General features: G+C 46.6%; 1 protein-coding gene and 1 non-coding gene across 2 annotated transcripts; both read right to left on the bottom strand.

Annotated features, from left to right (window-relative positions):
- On the bottom strand, nucleotides 1-20,872 carry LOC144109983 (anoctamin-10-like). The gene is made up of 5 exons (XM_077642786.1): nucleotides 20,616-20,872; nucleotides 9,337-9,750; nucleotides 7,158-7,400; nucleotides 3,456-3,767; nucleotides 1-995 (listed from the first exon to the last, which is right to left on the bottom strand). The coding sequence occupies exons 1-5, from the start codon at nucleotides 20,859-20,861 to the stop codon at nucleotides 381-383; spliced, it is 1,830 nt and encodes a 609-aa protein (XP_077498912.1). The 5' UTR covers nucleotides 20,862-20,872; the 3' UTR covers nucleotides 1-380.
- TRNAC-ACA (transfer RNA cysteine (anticodon ACA)) lies at nucleotides 11,118-11,189 on the bottom strand. Its single transcript has one exon. It is a non-coding gene; the product is annotated as a tRNA-Cys (tRNA).
- Nucleotides 20,873-21,465: the final 593 nt, after the last annotated feature.

The raw sequence follows: 21,465 nt of genomic DNA on the forward strand, positions 1-21,465 counted from the left end.
TGGCCATGGAACACTGCGTGTTTTGCAAGTAGGATGGAAAGAAATAAGCTCATGCCTCGCAGGAGGCAACGGGCTCCAAAGCGCACGTAACCGCGCCCCCTTGGAGCCAAGAAGGCTGCTTTTTCTTCGTTGACGAAAAGTAGTTTAGAGAAATTTGGGCATCATTTTATGTTGCGATAACGAAGTCGTAACTAACCTTACCTTGTACGCCTCCAAGAATATACATATCAAAACTTTCTCAACAGTTCCTTAATTGGCGCGTATAAGTAACGATCACTATGTGTTGAATAAAAAATGGAAAAGAAAACGTGTCATATACTCAAAGCACGACCAAGTACAGTCAATTTAGCACCGTCCTGCTTCAGGCGTCGGTCACCCTTTCAAGTCTGCTGCATGGGATGGTAGTGCGGACATCGGGTCCGCGACCGCAGAGCGTACTGCAGGCTCAGCTTGAGGAGCAATACGGCGTGCTCGATGCCCACAAGGAACAGCACAAACTCCGTGTCCGTGAACAGGCGAGACAGGGTGTTCAGAGAGTCCTGGTTCTCCACGCATATCAGCGCAATGTTGGAAGGCACGGCCATGAAGCCGATGGCCTGGAACGACGGCTCCCAGATGCCGATCCCTTCGTAGCCGACCTTCAGGGGCCTTTGGAAGACGACGGTCAGCTTGTAGACTACCATGAGCATCTCGCAAAGGTTGCCGAAGAAGGCGATGAGAGGGGCCAGGGGCACCACGGGGCCGAAAAGAAAGACGTAGGCAAACTGCGAGAACATCTTGTAGTAGTCGACGTAGGTGCTGGTGTAGCAGGCCATGTCGGCTTCGCTCAGGATGCTGTGGACTCCGGGCAGGTAGGTGGACTCGCTGCGCATCATGTGGCGGAGAAGGCTCGAGATGCGGCGAAGGGCTCGGGGCATGGCGATTTCAACTAGGTTCTCCTTAGTGAAGGCCATGACCAACTGGATGTACACCTGCTTCCTCAAGAGCTGGATGTCCTGCTCGCAAAAACAAAAAAAACTAATTAAAACAGCCTTGACGTCTATAAAAGCGGTAGATGTTCGCGCTACAGCGGGTTAATTTGTGAGACACGGAAAGGGGTAGGAAGTAATCCTCACTTTAATAGGCAACCTTTCGAAAAGAGGGACTTGCCGTCGCCTGCTACACGTCCTTTTGTCAGTACACTTTCAGTGGCAATGAGAATTTATTCCCGCCCCTTTTTTCTACATTTCCTGACCAGAATTCCCTGTCCTCTCTCTACCGTTGCTGAGACCTAGATAACAGCAACGGTGCTTACCCTTAAGAACGACACAACATGCAGGAACAACGAAGACACCGAAAATACGGAAAGCTAAATGCCACTGAATAATACGGTTTATATTCTTGGTGCTTTCATTGCTCTCCAGCGTTGCATGTTTCATGAAATATGAAACCCCATGAAACCCGCCATATTTCATCTTGCTGATCCAATGATCGTATAGGTCCCGGCCATGGGGACCAATCATAGGTGTGGGCGAAATACTAAAACGCCCGTGTGCTACTCGGTATCAGCAAACAGTGCAGAACCGCACGTTGCGTAAATTACTCTGGTAACATCCTCTACGGCATCACTGATAACCAATTTGTGTGGCTTAATTAGACATTTTACAATTTTTCTTTTTACATCTTCCATGCAGGTCGCACAGACCACCGCACGCACGTGCAAAAGCAACTGCAGTTTTCAAACAAAGGTGGTTTAACACGATGTCCTATATAGCGATTAGCGCGGCGCACGTTCTGCTGAGAAATTAGGAGAGGAAGAAACTCCCGCGAATAATGTGCCTTGGGGACAGCCGGGAGAAGACAATTTTGTCGCTTTGGCCAAGTTGCCGTATATTTTCACGAAAGGTGCGACAACAAAACACAGAACATCTGCACTGACGTGGCTCTTTCACGCTGGCCGTGAGTACCTTCAACTAGAATTTCTAACTATCTCTGTAGCCGCAGGCGCTGCGCATGCATGGGACGAAAAAGAGGCTTGCTCCTAAGGTTACTCTAGGCAAAGAAGGAGGGGTAGAGGACGAAATTTGTGGAGGATGAGCGGGATTAGTATACCTTGCACTAAGAAAGGCGTGATAGGATATAAACAGGGAAAGAGGAAAGGCAACTGAAATGAAAATATTGTACAGTATTTATCAAAAATATAAAGCCCAAGGAGTTTACTTCCACTAAATGCTAAGGCTTTCATTTGGGCTAGTGTGTTGTAGCAGTGAAACATATTGACTAGCGCAAACCCAGACAGGGACCAAAGCAAGAGTAAGAGACAGGACACACGCTAGACTTGCAACTGGATCTTTTGCTTGAAACACAGTATTTATATAGGTGGCTGATAGGTGGCACTGGTGGCGCAGAAGGAAAGTATATAAATTCTGTGGTTCAAATAAAAGGTCCAGTTTCAAGTCTAGCGTGTGTCCTGTCTCTTACTCTTGGTTTAGTCCCTGTCTGTGTTTGCGCTAGTCAATATGTTTCACTCTTTACTTCCAGGCCGTGTAACGGGGCTCTTTAGCACATCGTAAAGTCCTAAGCTTGGGTGGGTTCTGGACTTAAGTTCCTCCCGCCTTCGTGAGATTGGAGTACCTGAGTATGAAATAGAAGCCGTGCTGCAGGGCTAAAAAGCAGACCTCTTAGGCTGTATACTTTTGACAAAGAGTGTATGTTGCGCTGCTGTTCTCTTAGCTGCTGTTCACTTGAGACGCTTTGTGCAATCTGTTTATGCCATGGAGTGACAACACATGCGTCTCCTCGCCCAAATCTTCCAAACGCTCAGTTAAAGCAAGCATTCTGCACTCCGAACGTTCTAGTGATTGCCTATGATACAACTTTTTAAAGCAATAGAGGTATGAACAATTTCCTAGGAGAGAAACTGAGTCGCTTTTGGTATCGGTGCTGTTCATCATCGAAGGCTGCCTTCCACTAAAGCGATAAATGAAGTGGGAAGTCCCATGAAGGTCTGAGAGACGGCCCGCCGAGAATCTACCACCTCACGTCATGCAATCTATATATCACCCGTCCGTTTTAACCTGACAACTAATGTCAGCAGCAGAGTACCGGCGGGGTTCTTAAACTTCAACCCATGAGGGGGGAGAAATGTGCTGAATCTCTCCTCTACATTAAATAAAATTCCTTTCGCTTCCTGTAGGTTTGACAAATGGGCTTCGCTTTTCAGGTACAGGGATTGGGTGGTTCACAACATTCCTTAGACTTTGCGGGTTTTCCAGTATGTTACATCGAATTTTACTGAGGCGCAATAGTTTTGGCTGAACGCCTACAAAGGGAGGAAAGCAATTGCTATTCCATGCGCAAGAAATTTACATCTGGAGACTAAGACCCTGTAGCCATTGCTGACGGTATGAGCACCTGGTGGAAAAAAAATGGCTCTTGCAGAGACAAGTGTTCGCGACAAGCACCCACGTGCCCACCTGCAGGTAGAAGGCGGTGTAGAAGAGGCTGCCGAAGCGGCCAAAGAAGTCGAAGATGATGAGTTTGCCGGTGAGGTGCTGCAGGTACTCAGCCTGCGTCTGGTGGTTTTCCCACTCGGTGAGCCGCTGGCTCAGCGCTCGGTAGACGTCCGAGAAGACCATGCCGACGAGCGTGTTGGCCACGCCGGGCACGACGCGGACCGCGGCGTCCACCAGCGCCGAACCCGAGAACATGCCGGACACGTACGCTTCCAGCGTCAGGTACTCGTACTGCTGCAGCACGCATAGCAGCACGCACGACAGGACCACCACCTGCGCTGCAGAGGAGGGCCCACAGCGTATTAGGTAGCAAGCGACCGATGTTGACATGACATACTTGATGATGGTGATCCGATTTTATAGGCGTAAGGATGACTGGATGAAACAGCGTTATGGCTAATGGGCTCGATATTAACCGGGTTATAGAATGAAGGTGATGTCGTGAATAATGCTACATGCAGAGACTGGCACGGGCAAGGAATAAAGTAACGGAAGAGAAGAGGCGAAGATCCAAATGAGCACAATGCTTGCGCACTAGCTCCAATAGAGATCCCCCTATTTTCTCAAACCTGCAGGGCCTCGGCGCATGCGCGAGGCCTCAGTGCTGCTATGCCTGAGGGCAGACTGGTGTTAGCAATGGCATCTCTCAGGTAAACGTTTTAGGAATTACTTGGCCTATCTACCTTTTCTTATTTTTTTCCCTTCTTCTGGGTGTGTCAGTGCAAAAACGCTACAAGTACCTACAGCTGAAGTTAAGCGAAATGAACCAACCTTGACAAGTCATGAAAAACCTAAAACGAAAACCCGAAGCAATGTTATACTGAAGGTGAATATATCCAGAGAAACATATACACTTCCACTTAAGGTGGGACTGCGTTCTATCAGAAATGAATAAAATGGACACATGAAGATAGATATGTGAACAGCAAAGCAAAAACATTTTAAATGAGGAGGATCTATACTAACACATTTCATCTTTAGTTTGATTTTTGCCTTCTCTAGCAGATGTTATTTTTGAATGGTTGTCTTAGAGCACTCATGTCCTGCTTGCGTTTCATCTGCGGCTGATAGAGCATAAAATAAGCTTTCATATTGAGCACACAGGCTCACCTCCTTGTATGGCTAAATATTCTAAGCTGTAATTTCGCAAGCAATCCTGTTAGGCTACTTAGTGTGCGATCTTTAAAACCTTGCAAAGAGCAGCTGCGAATAACACAAGGCAATAATGCGACAATGCTAAGGGTCGTAGTGAATTTTGATTTAGTTAGGCAAGCCACCCTGACAGAGGGAAGATTGAGGTCTAAGAGGATGACCTCCACCGCACCTCTACTGGATCGCAGGGTGCCATGACAACAGTGCACTTTTCCTGCACGTGCAACACGCGGCGGGAAAGATCTACATGCAGTGGCCTTTTTCTTCTTATCTTCATGACGTCTATCACCTAAAGCGCCATGCATCAGAAACACAGGATCACCACACAACAGGCCAGATGACCGACTTCTTCACACTGCTGTCGCATCTAATGAAAAGGGCTGACCAGGGCCCAATACTTCACAGAGCTTTTTCTCATGATAACGTCAAAGCGGACGAAGACGCTACACTGAAAATACCACGCATCTATTGACAAAAAATCCACAGAAAAAAACAAACAAACAAAAGAAGTTTAAGGCGAGTTGTCATCGATTTAAAAAGAAAACGTCTTGATTCGCATTCATTGGTACGAAAATATAAAGCTGGGGTGTTTCATATACGAAGAACTAGATAAAACGGCGTTACCGAAAACGAGACAAGAGAAGGACAAACACCAGCGCTCTTCTCTTGTCTCGTCTTCCGCAGCGCTGTTTTATCTAGTTCTTTCAAAAAAGTACCAACCAGCCCGTATTTGCCCTCTTCTGTTGCATACAATATAATAAGCTTTATTTGCGATAGTGCCCATTTTACTTATGGAAAACCTAAAGACAGGAATCTTGGTCTACGAAATTCTGCCGTCATATACTTGCGGCGTCCTGAAGTAGGGGAAAAGAGAGATTTCTGCGAACTATTTTTTTCCCAAGCAAGTACTGAAAGTATCCTGAAAGCCTTGGTTTTTCCGACTCTCCGCCTCTGGAGTCGTTATTTATTACAAACTAAAGCCTAGAGCACCTGCTTTGCACCAAATGGCACTAGATGGCACTACGAGTCCTGAAGACGCACATAATATGGGAACTGGTGCTGCCATCAGTGCCCTTCTTCGGAGCAACTATACCGCATGAGTCCGTTTGCTCTCCATAGGCGGCGCAAGCTGCCTGCGAGTCGTGAACAATGCGCCAGTTTCAAGTGACCAATACAAAGCTTCAAACATTGAAAGCTTCAAACTAGAGAATCCCATAATAATCTGCGCGAACATGAGGATAAATGGCCGACTCGTTTTCGTCGCGGCAAAACTTACCTATCAAATGCTTCAAGTGCTCGCACCTCCTATTTCCGAGGCCCAAAAAGAGTGACCCTTTTTTGAAGAACATTTAAATTTTCCGCGGTGTATTTTAGACAGCAGCGCCATGCGGCACGCAGTGGCAGCCGTGTAAACTAGAAGGGGTTGCCCACTTTTCCTGGTATTCATACCCTTTCACCTTTGTCTACACGCACGTCCGTCCCTCACACCACAGGCGCTCCTATAGAAAGGTAAATGCACCCCTGCTTACAACTGTCGGGCTGCTTAGGCCTGCATCTGTGCGAGAATTGAACCTAGAAAAATGGCCAACGTCCCTTGCAAAGGTATTGCTTCAGTACGTGAACTCCAGTGCGATTGAGCCTCGCTAGTGCCGCTATAGTAAGCTCACCTGGGCAACAGAGGTGCATTTGTGTCATTTAAAGCATAGATGCTAGTTTCGAAGAATGCACGGCCCTCCTTTTGTATATCTGGTAAAATTCGCGCAATACGAAGATAAAGAGTCGGGCACCTCTAAAGGGAACACGTATGCGTCATATTCTGGATACTTGAGAACTAACAATGAGGCGCACACAATTTTGAAGTTATGTTTTACGTTCTTCTTCCAGGAGAAATAATGTGGAAAAGCACTCGCGTTTAATGATCTGCGGAGCTACAGTTTAATTTAACCACGCATTCTTGTGTTCATCTTCGAAGTGGCGGACCCTATGTCTGTTCTGTCGTGGCCGAGGAAAGACACGAACGCAGCGAAGCCAGGGCAGGAACGAGAGTGGCTTTATTCAAGGATGCCTCTGCTTTTATAGCACTTATCAGGACGGCCTACGTCATGAGCATGTGCTTGCACTGATAACCGATATCACAATGTCTACTACATAAATGAATACACTATCACATGAAAAACAGCAAGCTGTTGTGGGGTATACATCTGTTCGTTGTAACGATATGCGTGATCTGTCGTAGGGCAATCTAGACGTGCTAGAGAGCCTGGAAAGTTTCTAGCATATTGCTTGCCTTGCTAACGGTTGTCAACAGCGCCTGCTGCAGCGATGAGCGCTGTACATTGTAATCCTGGGGGGATTATTCCATACAGGTGCCACAGTAAAGCCTCGTCTAACTGCTCGTTAATCTAAGCTTCACTTAGGATTTGTGGGTTTTCTGATTCTGAACACTGTCTATAGAATAAGTGCCACATCACTGCCGCGCTCAGAGGTCAATAATGAATTGCGGAAGCGCACCTGGGAGACCAGCACACGGAAGGCCCGCTGGGCGAGCATGTTTTCGCCATAGGCGAACAGCAGCCGGTTCTTGTGCGGCGGCGCTTTCTCGTGCAGGCCCCAGAAGCAGGAGAGATGGTCGGCCCGCTTCCGCCACACCTCCATGATGACAGTGTTCCAGAGCAGGTTGAAGAGTACGCCTGAAATGCGCCACTTGAGCGAATTCTGGTGGACCAGGACAAGAACGCCGACCGTCATCGGCACCTGCGACCGGATTCATGATTGGTGGCGTTGCCTGAGAGAGATTTATTGCACGTGGTGGAAAGTAGACACTCACTGATACTGATAGAAAACTATAGAATCTACGTGCGTTTCCCAATTCTTAGCTTACATCCTGTCACCAAAATTTAGTTTTGATAGAGTACAGGGAATAGAGGAAATGTGTTCCCTTTTTTATCAAGGAGAGAGAACTTCAACCTGTGAGGTCTATATCTTACATCACTCTAGTTTGACGATTTTGCGAACATCATGTACACGACTTTTAACAAAGGAAAACGAGCAGCGCAAAACCATGCAACCACACAACAAGAACGGACAAGACACAAGCACTTGTGTCTTGTCCTTTCTTTTTGTGTGGTTGCATGCTTTTGCGCTCCTCCTTTTCCTTGGTTAAGAAATGCACCAGCTAGCCCAAAAAGAAGTTTTGCTGAAGTATCATGTACACGACTAGTAAAAATTTTATGGCGCCTACTGCATCGTAGGCACAGATTCAGAAACCTCATATAAGGATACGAAATGCTCTACAGAGCTTCCTGGTTCACGCCGCTGGCAGCAAAAACACAGCTCTTCCCGTTGTCGACGTGGGATGCGGCGTGTTCTTGGATGTGCCTATGGTGCATTGCGTACACAGACGCACCAGTCCAACCTTCCGAAGTGAGCGTGTGTAGATACCTTGACTGACCCAACAAGAACCATGGAAAATAGTGAGGATGGCGAAGGCGCCAGCCCTACAGAGGTCGAGGTTGGAAATAAAGACAAGAGAATGTGTGATCAGCAGTACCAGTTCTTCACATTGACCTGCGCTACCGGCGGTAATACACGAAGGTGTTGTGAGAGTCTGGCGCGTATACGTACAGTGAAGCCACCCTTATAAACTGGAACTATCTTTAAATATCTTAAATCGAACAGTTAGTTACTTTAGGTTCAAATGGTTTATTTTATGCTTGTTTCTTTGTGAGTGCAATTAGAATACATAATAATATTTAGTAACTCCAAGCGCTTTTCTTCCGTACTATTCCTCCTGCATTTATTTTTTCCTAACTATCAGCCTCCATGTAGCTCTTATTTACGTCGGCTACAATAAACTTGTCACAAAACACGCGTCACTTTATGCGACCGTCAACCTACTTTCTGATTCCGTTGAACTATTAAAATACACCTTCACCCACCACTTCAGGCAGCTGTAACGATCGTCTAAACCACTTACATAGTATCATAGAATATCTGCGTTAACTTACTCTTAATGCCATTGTGGCTACCGATGCTCATGGAGGATGCTTCGAACGACGCTGACTACCACAAGTGTTTAAGTTATAGCCCAACGCCATATGGCATACTAAGCTCAAATTGTGCGGGCGCGACAATGTTGTCGTAGCTCGCTGGCTCGCTCGGTTTATCGCCGCTGTTTTGCCAGAAATAATGATCAAGCATTCCTTATACACAGTTGAATTACCTGGAAGCTGTGATGATCATTTCGCACCATAGTTTCTTTTTCAAGGTGTTCTTCCTTCTAACATTCGAACATCAGGAGGCGATGGTGTGGCTATTGTTAGCCACATGGTATCGTCTTCATACCCTATCAATGTACTCGCAGGGTGCATACTACTGGAGGAAGCATCGAAGTTTTCGTATAACAATTTGTGTGGTTGTTAGATGTGTTAATGTTTTCTAAGATTTTGGATTGAAAAGTTGCATGGAGGCTCAAGAGTGTCATTTTAAAAGCATTTGTTGCCAGCAAAGCAATAATCAGGAAAGGGACCACAGCCACAAGCTCTAAATAAAACGGACATTTTCAAGGATAATATCAGTCAAACATTTCTGGCAAGCTATTGCAGATATACAGGACACGTAAGGTATTGGTGCCGCAGTGTCTAGGCAAGCGGTAAAGCCCACGAGTGTCTTTACGGATTCGGCGGCTCACCATGAGAGACCAAGTGTAGAAGCTGAGGAAGGCGTAGTAGAGGGCGATGCGTATGCCGAAGTACACCCTGATCATGTGCACCGGGATGGTGAGATGCGTGAACCACTGGTGCCGCATCTTGGTCAGCATGTCGTAGTCGTGCGGCGGGAACATGGCCACCACAATGCCCGCGCGCTTGCACACGGCGAATACGCTCTGTCCCGGATGCACGAGGACGCACCGCTGCTCCAGGCCGACCACCTCGGTCAGCTGGTCGGCGCGGATGGAGTCGACCACGTTCTGCACGATCTCCTGGCGCTCGGGGAGGGAGAAGAGCTCCTGCGGCCGGGCCTCTTCGCCGCGTCCGAACTCGCGCCACTGGTCCATCGTGAAGGGCTTCTCGTAGCCCGACCGGTGCATCTTGAACATGCCGGTCTGCTTGGCACATGTAAGAACGCGATGCATATGGTAGGTTCTCTCAGATCATGAATGGCAGCCGTGGTGGCTAAGTGGTAGGGCGCTCGGCTATTGAGCTGGAGTTCCCGAGTTAGAGCACTGTCGCGGCGGCAGCGTTTCGATGGAGGCGAAACGCAAAAAGGCGCCTGTGTGATGAGTGATGTCAGTGCACGTTAAAGATCGCTGGGAGGTCGACATTATTCCGGAGCCCTCCACTACGGCTCCTCTTTCTCTCTTTCTTCTTTTACTCACTTCTTTGCCCTTCCCTTACAGCGCCGTTCAGGTGTCCGCCAATATATGAGACAGATACTGCGCCATGTGCTTTCCTCAAAAACCAACTTAAATTTAATTTAGTTTACCAAGATCCCTCAAGGGAAAAGTATACACCGGCTGTATCTTACCTGTACTCACCAACGGGGCAGAAACGTGGAGGCTAACAAAAAAGGGTTCAGCTTAAGTGAAGGACTACGCAGCCTGCTAATAATATAAAATAATAATAATTGGTTTTGGGGGAAAGGAAATGGCGCAGTATCTGTCTCATATAGCCTGCTATGGAAACAAAAATGATCGGTGCAACGTTATGAGAACGGAAGCAGGCAGTGTGGTTGAGAGAACAAACGCCGGTTAATGAAAGTTTAGTCGAAATCGAGATCTACAAATTAGCCTTTTGCTTTCAGAATTCTTCCCTACTTTGGCGTCGAAATATTCTGTCTAAGCAGCGTATTGAGTTTTGGTTTCCATAGTAGTAGTCACAGCTCCTTTACAAAATGTCTCCGCACCTCCTTCGCCATGATTTGGATCTTGGCAGGACGCTCTTGTAGTAGCTTCGCCTTTTTGTTGTTGATGCTGAAGAAGCCGTCACGTTCACCATGATATAATTATGGACTAGAATATTACTCTGTGTTCTCGCCTGTCATATAAGCCTCTGCATGATGCAACGAGTGCGTTGTTAGGCACCGCATATGCGCATTTCCTCTGACTTTTATGACCCATAAGAGAGCCTATTTAGCTCCTGATCACGCCTAAAGGTTTAATATACATTACTGTTGTTATTCTGAGGACTTCTCTATTTTACACAACCAAATGTTCAGTAATAATAACATTAATAATAATTGGTTTTTGGGGAAAGGAAATGGCGCAGTAACTGTCTCATATATCGCTGGACACCTGAACCGCGCTGTAAGGAAAGGAGGAAAGGAGGGAGTGAAAGAAAGGAAAAAAGAGGTGCCGTAGTGGAGGGCTCCGGGATAATTTAGACCACCAGGGGATCTTTAACCTGCCCTGACTGCACTGACATCGCACAGCACACGGGCGCCTTTTGCGTTTCGCCTCCATCGAAACGCTGCCGCCGCGGTCGGGTTCGAACCCGGGAACTCTGGAGCTGTAGTCGAGCGCCCTAACCACTGAGCCACCGCGGCGGGTAAATGTGCAGACATACGGAAAAAATAATAATAATGCTGACGCTGACGAGCGCTGGTGACCATAGCGATCACTTGATATACGATAAAGATGTGCAACATCAACACCAGCATAAACGCAAGAAGTAAAATATTAAGCAAAATAAACTGTAGTAGTGATAATGAAAAACAACATATCCCCAGGCGTGAGAGCTCTGGAAGCTGCTTAATTGCCATAAATGGCCATTTCTTATCTACTTGTAGAGCCTGAGTTGCTGTCTAGTGAGAATGACGAAGATGGTATCATTTCCTCCCTCTTAGGAAAACCTTGAAAAGGCAGCAGTCAGTGCGAGAACGTTGGAATGAGAAATAGAGAAGCCACCAAGTCACGTTAACACACATTCGAGCACGAAGTGCGTCACTGTTTTGGGTACCTTGGAAACTTTCATAATTTCTCTGTTCTGTACGTCTGCGAGAACTCTGTCTAAACGTCAAAGCACAGAAAATATATTACATTCCCATTTCAGGATAAAAACTAAGCTATCCTGAGCGTTTCCAAACCATCGATGCAGGAAGTTCACTCCGGGAATCAAGAATGATTTAGTTTCTGCGAAATGAAGCAGAGGTACAACGTATTCAAGACATTCATACTCGATGTTATATAACAGTGTTGAACGTTCTGTGGCTTTAATGCAGAGACACGTAGTGCAGGTTGAAGTTGCAGCGCACAATGATGCAGGACGAGAACGCCAACATTTAAAGAAAAGTGATGCCGGCCAAGGACGGAGGCGGTGCGGCAAGTCCCAGAACGTAGCCTGATGGTTGCCGTGCCAGCGAGGCTCCTGACGTGTTCTTTTGAGGTCGCGCTTGAGGTTCATCTTCCCCGCGCGTGCAGAAGAGCTGGTGCTGTGAAGTCTTGCTGTTGTTTGCTTTAATCTAGATTACACCTTAAATCAGATTATCGCGACAGATGTCGGTGCGTTTTGGAGGAAAATCCTTACTATTATTTCCAAAAGAAAGGCGAATAAAAAAGATGGAACGAAAAAAATGCGCAAAAGCGGCATGAACTTAAAACTCAGCACGTGATATGTAAAGCTTCAGAAAGAATTACGTTAATTACGTATGAGTAGTTTCGGTTGGGCGGAAGAAATTGTGCCCCTAGCAATTTGTGTTTGTTCAATGCACCTCTAGATATGAAACTTGTCCAAGTTTTCACACTAACGAAGATAACTTTAGAAGGGTTAAAATTATTGATATTATTTTAAACTTAGTGCACAAATTGGTTCTATTCTTCCATAACGAGCATATTTTCTAGGCCTTGGCCTAGTTATATGTGCGGCACGTTGCGCCTTTTTTATTTTCATTTCACGGTACACGAGCAGCCATTGCAGGCACTGCATAGTGAGGGGAATTCATCAAACAAAACCGCAACAGCTCAATGCGCTTACGAATAATTTGTTTCTTGAACCATCATATTTTGGTTTTTATAAAATGGCAAGAGCTCCCTATGAAGCAGTAAATATTTCTTCTGAATTTAAGGTGGACTCTACTTGAAAACAAAAATAAAATATACAAAATGCTTCTGCACATGCGTCAGGGCGCGAAGAACAAATAGAGCGGGAAGGAAAACTTGTCTTATTGAAGCTGATAACACTCGGTCCTCTGAGTAGTGGCTCATGAGCAGGCTATAGAGAAGGAAGTGTCGGTGAAAAGAGAATAAAATATGAACAATGCTGTGGTGTAGGTTATGACTCCGACAGAGAAGAGAAAAGCAATGCACCGGCGTACAGATGGCAGCAGCGACCTCAGTTCAGATTCGGTATCCGGTTTTCCTGCCAGGTGCAGTACATTTCCTAGTGCTATCATATTTCAGCGTTGAGAACGTAGATGTACGGAGTTGATATAAATTCACATTAATTCTCCGCACTACTGCCATGGATAATATTGTAGTGGCTGTCTGCCAAGAATTCCGGGAAACCAAAGAAAGCAGGGGTCCACAGAATAAGTTGGTATGCACCCCCTTTAATATTATCTTCAAAACTGAACAGAATACTTCTTTTTTGGTGGCTTCAGGTTTATAGCCTGGTTAGGCTGCGTATATATCTTTCCGTGGAAAATGCGACCTAGTTACGTCGGTCGACAGGGCTGTCCATCAGCCCTAAGCCCGACGGTAACCTGCTCATAGGAAAGCTGACTCTCGTTTTCCGGTCGTCCTAGTGACCCCGTTAAGGCGGCAATGATTTCCCCGAAGCAATTCGCTGGACAGCGCTGTCAGCGCCTGTGTGAACACAAAGTATCGCCCTACAAATGAGAATGCCCTAAGGAAGCTCTGAAAAATTATCTTTGGCGCTGATTCATGTTTCTTTCTTTTTGCCAAAATTCTCTCCTTCCGCGCTTAGCACAGATTGCACAACCTTTTTAGAGCTGTGTTGCACTGGGACAAAGAAATTTCGTTTTTCAGTGTCAAGCCAAATCCTAAGCTCTGTATCAGTGGCCACGCCGTTCAGCTGCAGGGCCTATAGTTCAGGGATCGAATCCGACCAGGGCGGTTGCATTTCAATGAAGAAAAAGTAATGCATGGACGTCCGCGTAGGCTCTGCGGTTTCGGCTATGGTGTTGAAACTACGTGGCAAGAAAAATCCCTCCTCTTCAGCAGTGTGCCTCCAGGAACACATTGTTGCTCAAGTGTAAATGCTGCTTCGTTTGAATAACAGAAAATTTAGGATATGCTAGAATATGCCACGAAAGGCCAATTTCTTGTTCATTACGAGCATTCGAAAGAATACGACTACTTGCGGCAAAGAATGTACAAACGAATACCTCCAAAATCATTTGATTTTTTTTTCGTGGGCGATGATTCTGGTGTCGGGAATTCCTGGCAAACGCTTCTAGTTCCTTAGGCTGCTACTATGTGGCGCGTGTTGCTGAACACTCAGTATCTCCCCACGAATTTAAAGATTTCTGTACATACCATTCATTTTCAATGGCATACAGATTCAATTTTATGTAAGCGAGGGAAGCAAATTATAGGTGAACTTTTGCGGCGAGGAGGAAGAGTCTGCAATGATAATCCCCCGCGTTCTTGCACAATCGCTCGGTACTCTCCAGTTTTATCAAAATGACAGATATGAAATATTCTCGTTGAATTAAGTAGTGTTCGCTACCCGACGCCATCAGATGCGTTATGCGCTGATTTCTCGGAACGTTGGCCATGTTCATGCTCACTCCAGACGGGCTTGAATAATTATAAATACTGAATCTTTATAAAGAAACTAGAACCTCATGTTGTCAGCAAAGCTCTTTCGTGCCGAAGCCTCGCGCAAATCACACTTTGCTTTTTGCTGACCTTTTATGGGAGCGACACTCACACCCTTCAAACCCTGCTGCTTGCATGTGCTCAGCGCCAGCCCAGTCTTCTCGAGCAAATGTATCCTTTTACCACGGCATGTTTCTTCATGCCCACAGCATCCGCGTACATCGCTACCCCGCGCTACGCGTTGTATCCTCACGTGGATGCCTTACTTCATAATTTATAGAGTACACAGGGCCTCCTGGCGAAACTACCAAGTCGTCCTCCATTTTCCCGTCTCGAGCCTGGAGCCTAATGGCCGCTACTTAGTGAGCTCACCATCGCGAGCTTACCACGTCACACGTGGGAGGCTAGCCAGAGAGTTAGGGTGCAGCGGGATCCTAGCAAAGCCGGTAATGCAAACTGAGTGCCTTGGGGGGCAACATTCTCTTCTCATAAGGCGATCATGCTGGCTTCCAGAGGGAATTCAACAGCGGTTTCCTAACGCAAGCAAGCATTACGTAGTAGCTATTGCCCTTTCTTTCCTTCCATATCGTGATGTTGCGCTTTATTTGGTATGACATGCATGTCATCGGCTTCGCGAGGTCCTGCAGACAGCTCAAAGGGTAAAACAACCGAAGGTTGACGTAGTTGAGAATGCGGTTGCATGAAAAAAGTAAAAAAGATCCAGACAAAAGAAGACATCCCAACGCAGCTTGCTTCAGCAAAGAAGCGGGTTTGTACAATCAAGGTTTCGCGGACTGATGCGAGGTGCGATAGGCGGGACAATATGCCGGCCTCTAGAGGACTTAACGATGAAGATTAAAAGGATTTTGCAGCACCCTTTTTGCATTGTACTCGTTTGTCCGACGAGAAGCTGTTAATGCGTGGCATAGGAAGTGGTTAATAATAAAAAGCCGAAATTTCGCGCAAAATCAAGGGCCTAATATAAATGAACAAACGAAGGAGTAAGCGAAAGGATAAATAAGAGAGTGAATGGAGTAGATTGAATGAAAGTATTTTATTCGGACCACAAATAGGAACCAGAACTTTTGAGGCATAGGAAATGAAAACTAAAATTGGTTAAAATGGCCAGGTTCAGTGAAGACTGGCAAGAGGTTTGGGTGGTCAAGGTGAATGCTGCGTGACCGCATGTCAGAAACTTAAGTGGAAGCTGAAATAGCATTTTGGTGTTCTGCCTGAAACTATCAGAAAAAACTTCCAAACAGATGTGAACAAGAAAACAGAAATTAGTTATGCACACCGGCAATAAATTCAGTCAGCAGAGCAGATAACTGACGCTTTCTAAAAGCGCAGCGAATTTCAAGATAATGCAGACCTAGCTGGCGATGAGCGGATTAGATAAGGAGGTTAGTGAAGTATAGGGTGGTTGCAGCTGGCGCAGCGTAATAATTGGATTTCAATGGCAGGTCTTTTTGTAGTGCAGTCGACGTAGACTTATGATGACGACTGCACTAAGGCTTGAGAAGGAAACGCAAAGCGAGGAAAATATAACCGGTGGTCTGTTAGAAGAAATGAGCGACTGCCAGAAAAGGAAAACATAGTCGAAGGCTCCTGAAATTGGGGTTATGTGGTGAAGTTAGCAATTTCTATCGATGCAATAGCCAACCATGCCAGCACTTGAGAGCGTGTGTGGAAGATTTGAGAAGAGATCGATTTTTTTTTACAGTGAACACTAGCGTGCTGATCGGAGTAATAGGCTTGATGGTAAAGCTTCAACAACGTTGATATCAACACTAGAGGGGGCTTAATTAATACGTTTTTACATAGTATTCATGAACCTCAACGCGAGTATTGACTTATTGCTCGATAACAGGAGGTTTTCTTTGTATTAAATATGATAATTTTCACGGGTTATGTCAAGTACTAAAACTGATTCTTCTCAACGCAGAGCGACCACCTGCTGCGCACTAAGAAGATTTGACTGACGCACTTGGCCTTTTGATCTGTCGAAGCTTTTCGAGTTTGTTGCGCTGCCCTAGATTAGCTATAAGTCATGAAAAAAAACACAGTTTACATTTCAATTTCCGCTAACATGCTTCCCAGCACCCCTTGTTTGGTATTGTTAAGGACCAGGACCAGAGCTGATCGGAGCGACGGCATGATGCCTCCACAATAAACCGCTCTCTTGTTCCGACTAAGTGTGTTGTTGGCTATGCTATGTTGTTCAGAAGAAGCACGCGTGAAACACAGCACATCTGTTCCCAACTATACATCCATCTTTCTAGTAGTCTATATTAACGCCCAAATGGGTACCGCTCTGTGTATTGCATTCAGTCTCGACCTCTAGAAGGTGGTTAGTAAAAGAGTTTCATGAGAAATATTATAATATACTGTAGTACCAGTGGCACTTACTCTATCGCGGCTTATCATTTGGCGACCCAGCATAGCCGCGTGTGGGCACCAAAGGACATAAGTTCACGCTTCCTTTCATATCCTTTCTATCTTTCTCCTTTCGGTTCTATAAGAGCTTTGCTTCAACGGATATAAAAAATTGTGCAATGCCTACATTTCCCTCGCGTGGTTCGTAGACCGGGGCACGCGCTCGGGATGCGTCTAGGATGAAACAGAGTCGGATGAAATGCAGAACAAAAGAATCAAGACAGTGACTGCACGAAAGAAAAGGATCAGGATAAAGTCGTTAGGAAGAGCAACAAAGAAGAGGAGAAAAGAGTATATGAAAAACGCCGATTTCGCCCAACTAGTGCTTGAATCGCAGGCGACGCAGGAGGAAGACACATCCGCTTCGCTCTGCTTCCGCCGCATTGTCCATAGTACACAGGTACTGTCAAAGAATCAAATATAGCACTCCTATTTAGCGCTTTCTAATTTGGGGCTTCGGCAACGTATCCTGGGTTTTCGGCAGCGACACTCCTTCGACGGTTTCTGAGTCTCAGACCCTACGTCCGACATATAGGTCTCACATCAATATTCGTGTATGTAAGGGAGACTGCAGAGATTTATAATCATGGACGTGTCTTCATGTTTCCGTGGTTGCGACCGTGACTACTTGCCACAAGTGCTTCCTGCTCGTACTCAAAGCTACTGTCTTAGCAAAGTGCTCTGCGGAAGCCGGCTATGCACTTCGCATCTAACGGCAAAAAAAGAAATCTGAAGTTTTTTCTTTTACGAGGCGCCATCACGAACACACAATTAGACTACTTACGTAGCAAGACACGTGCTTTCCATCACCTAGCGGTAGGAGACGAGGCTGAAAAGTTCACTGAGTGGCTCATATATACCGCCGTTGTTCTCTAGTCTACGCGGAAGTCAGGCCAGATTTGACGCTGGAAAATGGGGCCTTGTATTGAACGTTATGTATAGAATAGTGTTCGAGTGCGTTGCACCACGAAAAAGCCAATACTGCGCACTGCCGCGCATCAACTGTCTCGTGTCTTGTGGGTGGCACTTTTTTTTTGCTTGCAATGTAGTGACTGCTGGCACACAGTGGGCTCTCATCATGTAACGTCATGAAACAGTTCAACGCTGAGACTAGAATTTTCGCCCGCATTTAATTATGACATTTTTTATTGCATTATCTAAAAAGTGTTTATTAAACTGCTGTTAAAGCTTCCAGTTAGCTTTTAGCAGTTTAAAATCATTTTCACTGGTAAATACAGCTACTAAAATACAGAAAAAAATTGAGGAACACTTAAACTTCGCCTTTAAGTGTATGATCCGTTAGCGTTTATGGATTCCTTCAGCGGACTGGCTTCACTGGCAGCAACTGCTCTTTTTTTCATATTAAGACTTTTATCGCAACACATTTTTCCCACTTCTCGTTTTTCGTACTCTTTCAGCACTGTTGTCTACATGCGTACTGTGCTTTATATGAACACGCATTACACAAGTCCTTCCAGCAAACGACACTCAAGCACACGACACCGACGAAGCGCCAGCACTCGTTAACGGTACACCATCTATATCGGAACCGCCCCCAGCACGCGTACGTGCCACAGAATCCACAGAGAAACCAGCTGCGGCATAGCTCGCGCTACTTTGATAAGCTAGCCGAGGGCTGAGGTTTAGCCTATTAGCGTGATTCTTCGAGTTATCCAGCTCGCCCACGTCACGGAGCTTTCCGGCGCAGGAATCACATTGCGTAATCGCCACAGGTGCGCCGAAACTTTCCGCTTCCCGTGATGCACCGGGACTGTACATGACGTCATGGGATGGAGAATGTCTGACACTCATTACCACTCTTTACACCCCGCGACGCATTACATCATGCATGAGATCAGGGCACACATTCAGAGCAATATGACGCCGATATACACTTAAGTTAATTTATTTGCTATAATTAATAGGTTACTAATTAGCACGTCTCTACACTTCACTCCACCATAGCACTACTAATTAGCACGTCTCTACACTTCACTCCACCATAGCACAACACTAAAGTCCATACTTTGCTTCCCATTAAGCCAGCAATGCACACACATCAACGCCCGCTTGTACCCCAGACAGAACCGTGTGCCTATGTGGACAAGTGGTAACTTGTCTGACGCAACCGTGGTAGTGGGTTCGAACCCAGATTTGAGGCAACTTCAATTACTCTATAAAGTGCTGTGAGACATGCGCCAGTCTTTACACACATTCCTCTTTTCTTCGATTTTATTCCAGGCATTGATGCGTGACGTCAAACGATGTTTCGCTACCGATTGACGCCGGATGCCACTGACACGAGCCGCGCTTCCCCCTGAGCAGGAGCCATAACGCCGTCGCGTTAAAACTCTTCTACAGTCGTTAGTATAACCATCATGTTCACTCTACTTTGACTTCAAAGTTTGAAATTTAAGAGCTAGATTTTAAGACAAATCGCTTTTATCGGACACCTTTCAAATTAGGGTTACAACGCGTCAATAAATAGGTGAGCGGCATTTTATAGCCAGGAATCGGGTTTCGGAAAGCAGCCGCGATGAAGTACCTGGTACCAGGCGAAGAACGTTATCCCCTATGCAAATTAACAATAAATTAATGCGAGTTTACGTCATACACATGGGACAACTTCCGACCACCGTCTGCATCAGGGAAATTCCCTTATTTGTGCAGCCGTGGTGGCTGAGTGGTTCTGGCACTCGGCTGCTGGCCCGAAAGAAGCGGGTTCCATCCCGGCCGCGGCGGTCGAATTTTGATCGAGGCACATTCTAGGCGCCCGTATACTGTGCGATGTCAGTGCCCGTTAAATACCCCAGGTGGCCGAAATTTCCGGAGCCCTTCAATACGGCGTCCCTCATAGCCTGAATCGCTTTGGGACGTTAAACCGCATACACCAAACCAAACCGAAATTGCTCTTTGTGTCGTGTTACAAGGGCTGGGTACGTCAGGTTAAGCATGACCACGCGTAGCTAGATTGAGCCGCGGTTAAGGCTGTTCATGTAGAAAGAGCATCAAGCGATCACACATCATGCTGTCACCATGGTTAGCTAGTTCACCACTGTTCAGTTTGGTGGCCTTAACCGTTCTTAACGGTCCTCGTGCAGTAAGGGTGGGACATTGGTGTTCATGCGCCATACTAACCAGCGGCCGCCAGAAGCCGCGTTTATATGAATGCGACCGAAATGAGCTCCAGCACACTTTTTGTAGCGATAGCTACACTACGCCACCTCTTCGAGCCCTCAGCTTGGCCACCGTGGCCGCCCCTGGTCACGTGGCTGGTCACCTGGTGCGGAGCAGCTGCTGCTGCCGGCGGCGCGGTGCGCCGGCGAAACCGAGCTGCAACAGCTGTGCGCATGCGCCGTGTCAAGTGGGACGAAGATGAAGGACCGCCCAGCAAAATGTAGCGGCGAAACCCAGTCTGGGTATGTGCCATCTTTTGATAGGCTAACCACAACAACAACGACTTTTTTCCAATTTGACTGAACAAGTTCCACTCGGCCAGATGCAGCTAGCGCGTCAGTCCAGGTTTAACCAGGAACTAAACCACAGCCATATTTGGAAAAAGTGTAAAAACGACGAGGAAGGAAGTTCAGGACGCGTCATGCCTTTCCTTCTCAAATCCTGCTTTTTCCCTACAAAGTGGACTGGAGTCGACTTCGGTCGCATTCATGTAAGTGCGGCTAGAGGCTACTGTCATATGCGAAGAGGGTAATGTAACACCAGACAAAATGATCTCCCATGCATCATCTACCTCTTACCTTCTCGGCAGCCGCCGGTGCTTCATCGAGCACCAGGCGCACCAAGAGGAGCCACTGGCTTCCCCTGCGCACCGGCATGGACTCGACCAGGAGGCGCTCGGCGCGAAGCAGGTCGGCCAGCCACTCGGTTGTCGCCTCCGTGCCCTGCACCAGCACGGCAAACTCGACGCATGGCGTCGAGGAAGCCGCCGCGGCTACAGCGGCCGCGGCGGCATCCGCAGCGCCGGCGGCCGGCCTAGCCGCCATGATGGAATACACGCTGACGCTGCTTCCAAATTCTTCTTCTTTTTCTTCTTCTTCCTCTTAAGCCGTTTCAAAGCGGCCATCTTCGTTTTCCTTTTCTTCTGCTGTTGTGGTCTTTGCGCGATAACACTGCATCATGCCGGCACTGCGTCTGTTGCTATTGCTGATCATACCCTACAATTCTAGAAAACGGCATTTTTCAGCTGGAAGCAGTTTATGAGCGCATTTTTTTTTCATACAATGTAAGATTTCACGGTAAAAATCCATATATCGGCAGAGCGCCCGACGGCAGTCTTGCATTTTTATTTGTCATTAACGTTTATTCTATGTCAAACGTGTTCCCAACTGGTTTCCTATGGCAGTCTGAACTGCTCAATGCGAATCTGTTCACTTGCCAGTGGAAAGCCCGCTGTTGTAAAGAAAACCCTCTAAGACCCAAATGGTTTAACCACTACATTCAAAATCTGATTGCAGTCGTGATGAAACAAGATTTGTCAGCAATTGATTGTCCACCGGGGCAATTGCAGGGGCTTTAGGGGTCTCACGCTGGCATGTTCACGAAATAAAAAGTAAAAACCTAATGTTCATCAGCCCTAATGATACTGGC

This window comes from Amblyomma americanum, chromosome 11 (assembly GCF_052857255.1).
Source record: "Amblyomma americanum isolate KBUSLIRL-KWMA chromosome 11, ASM5285725v1, whole genome shotgun sequence".
Classification (NCBI taxonomy): domain Eukaryota; kingdom Metazoa; phylum Arthropoda; class Arachnida; order Ixodida; family Ixodidae; genus Amblyomma; species Amblyomma americanum.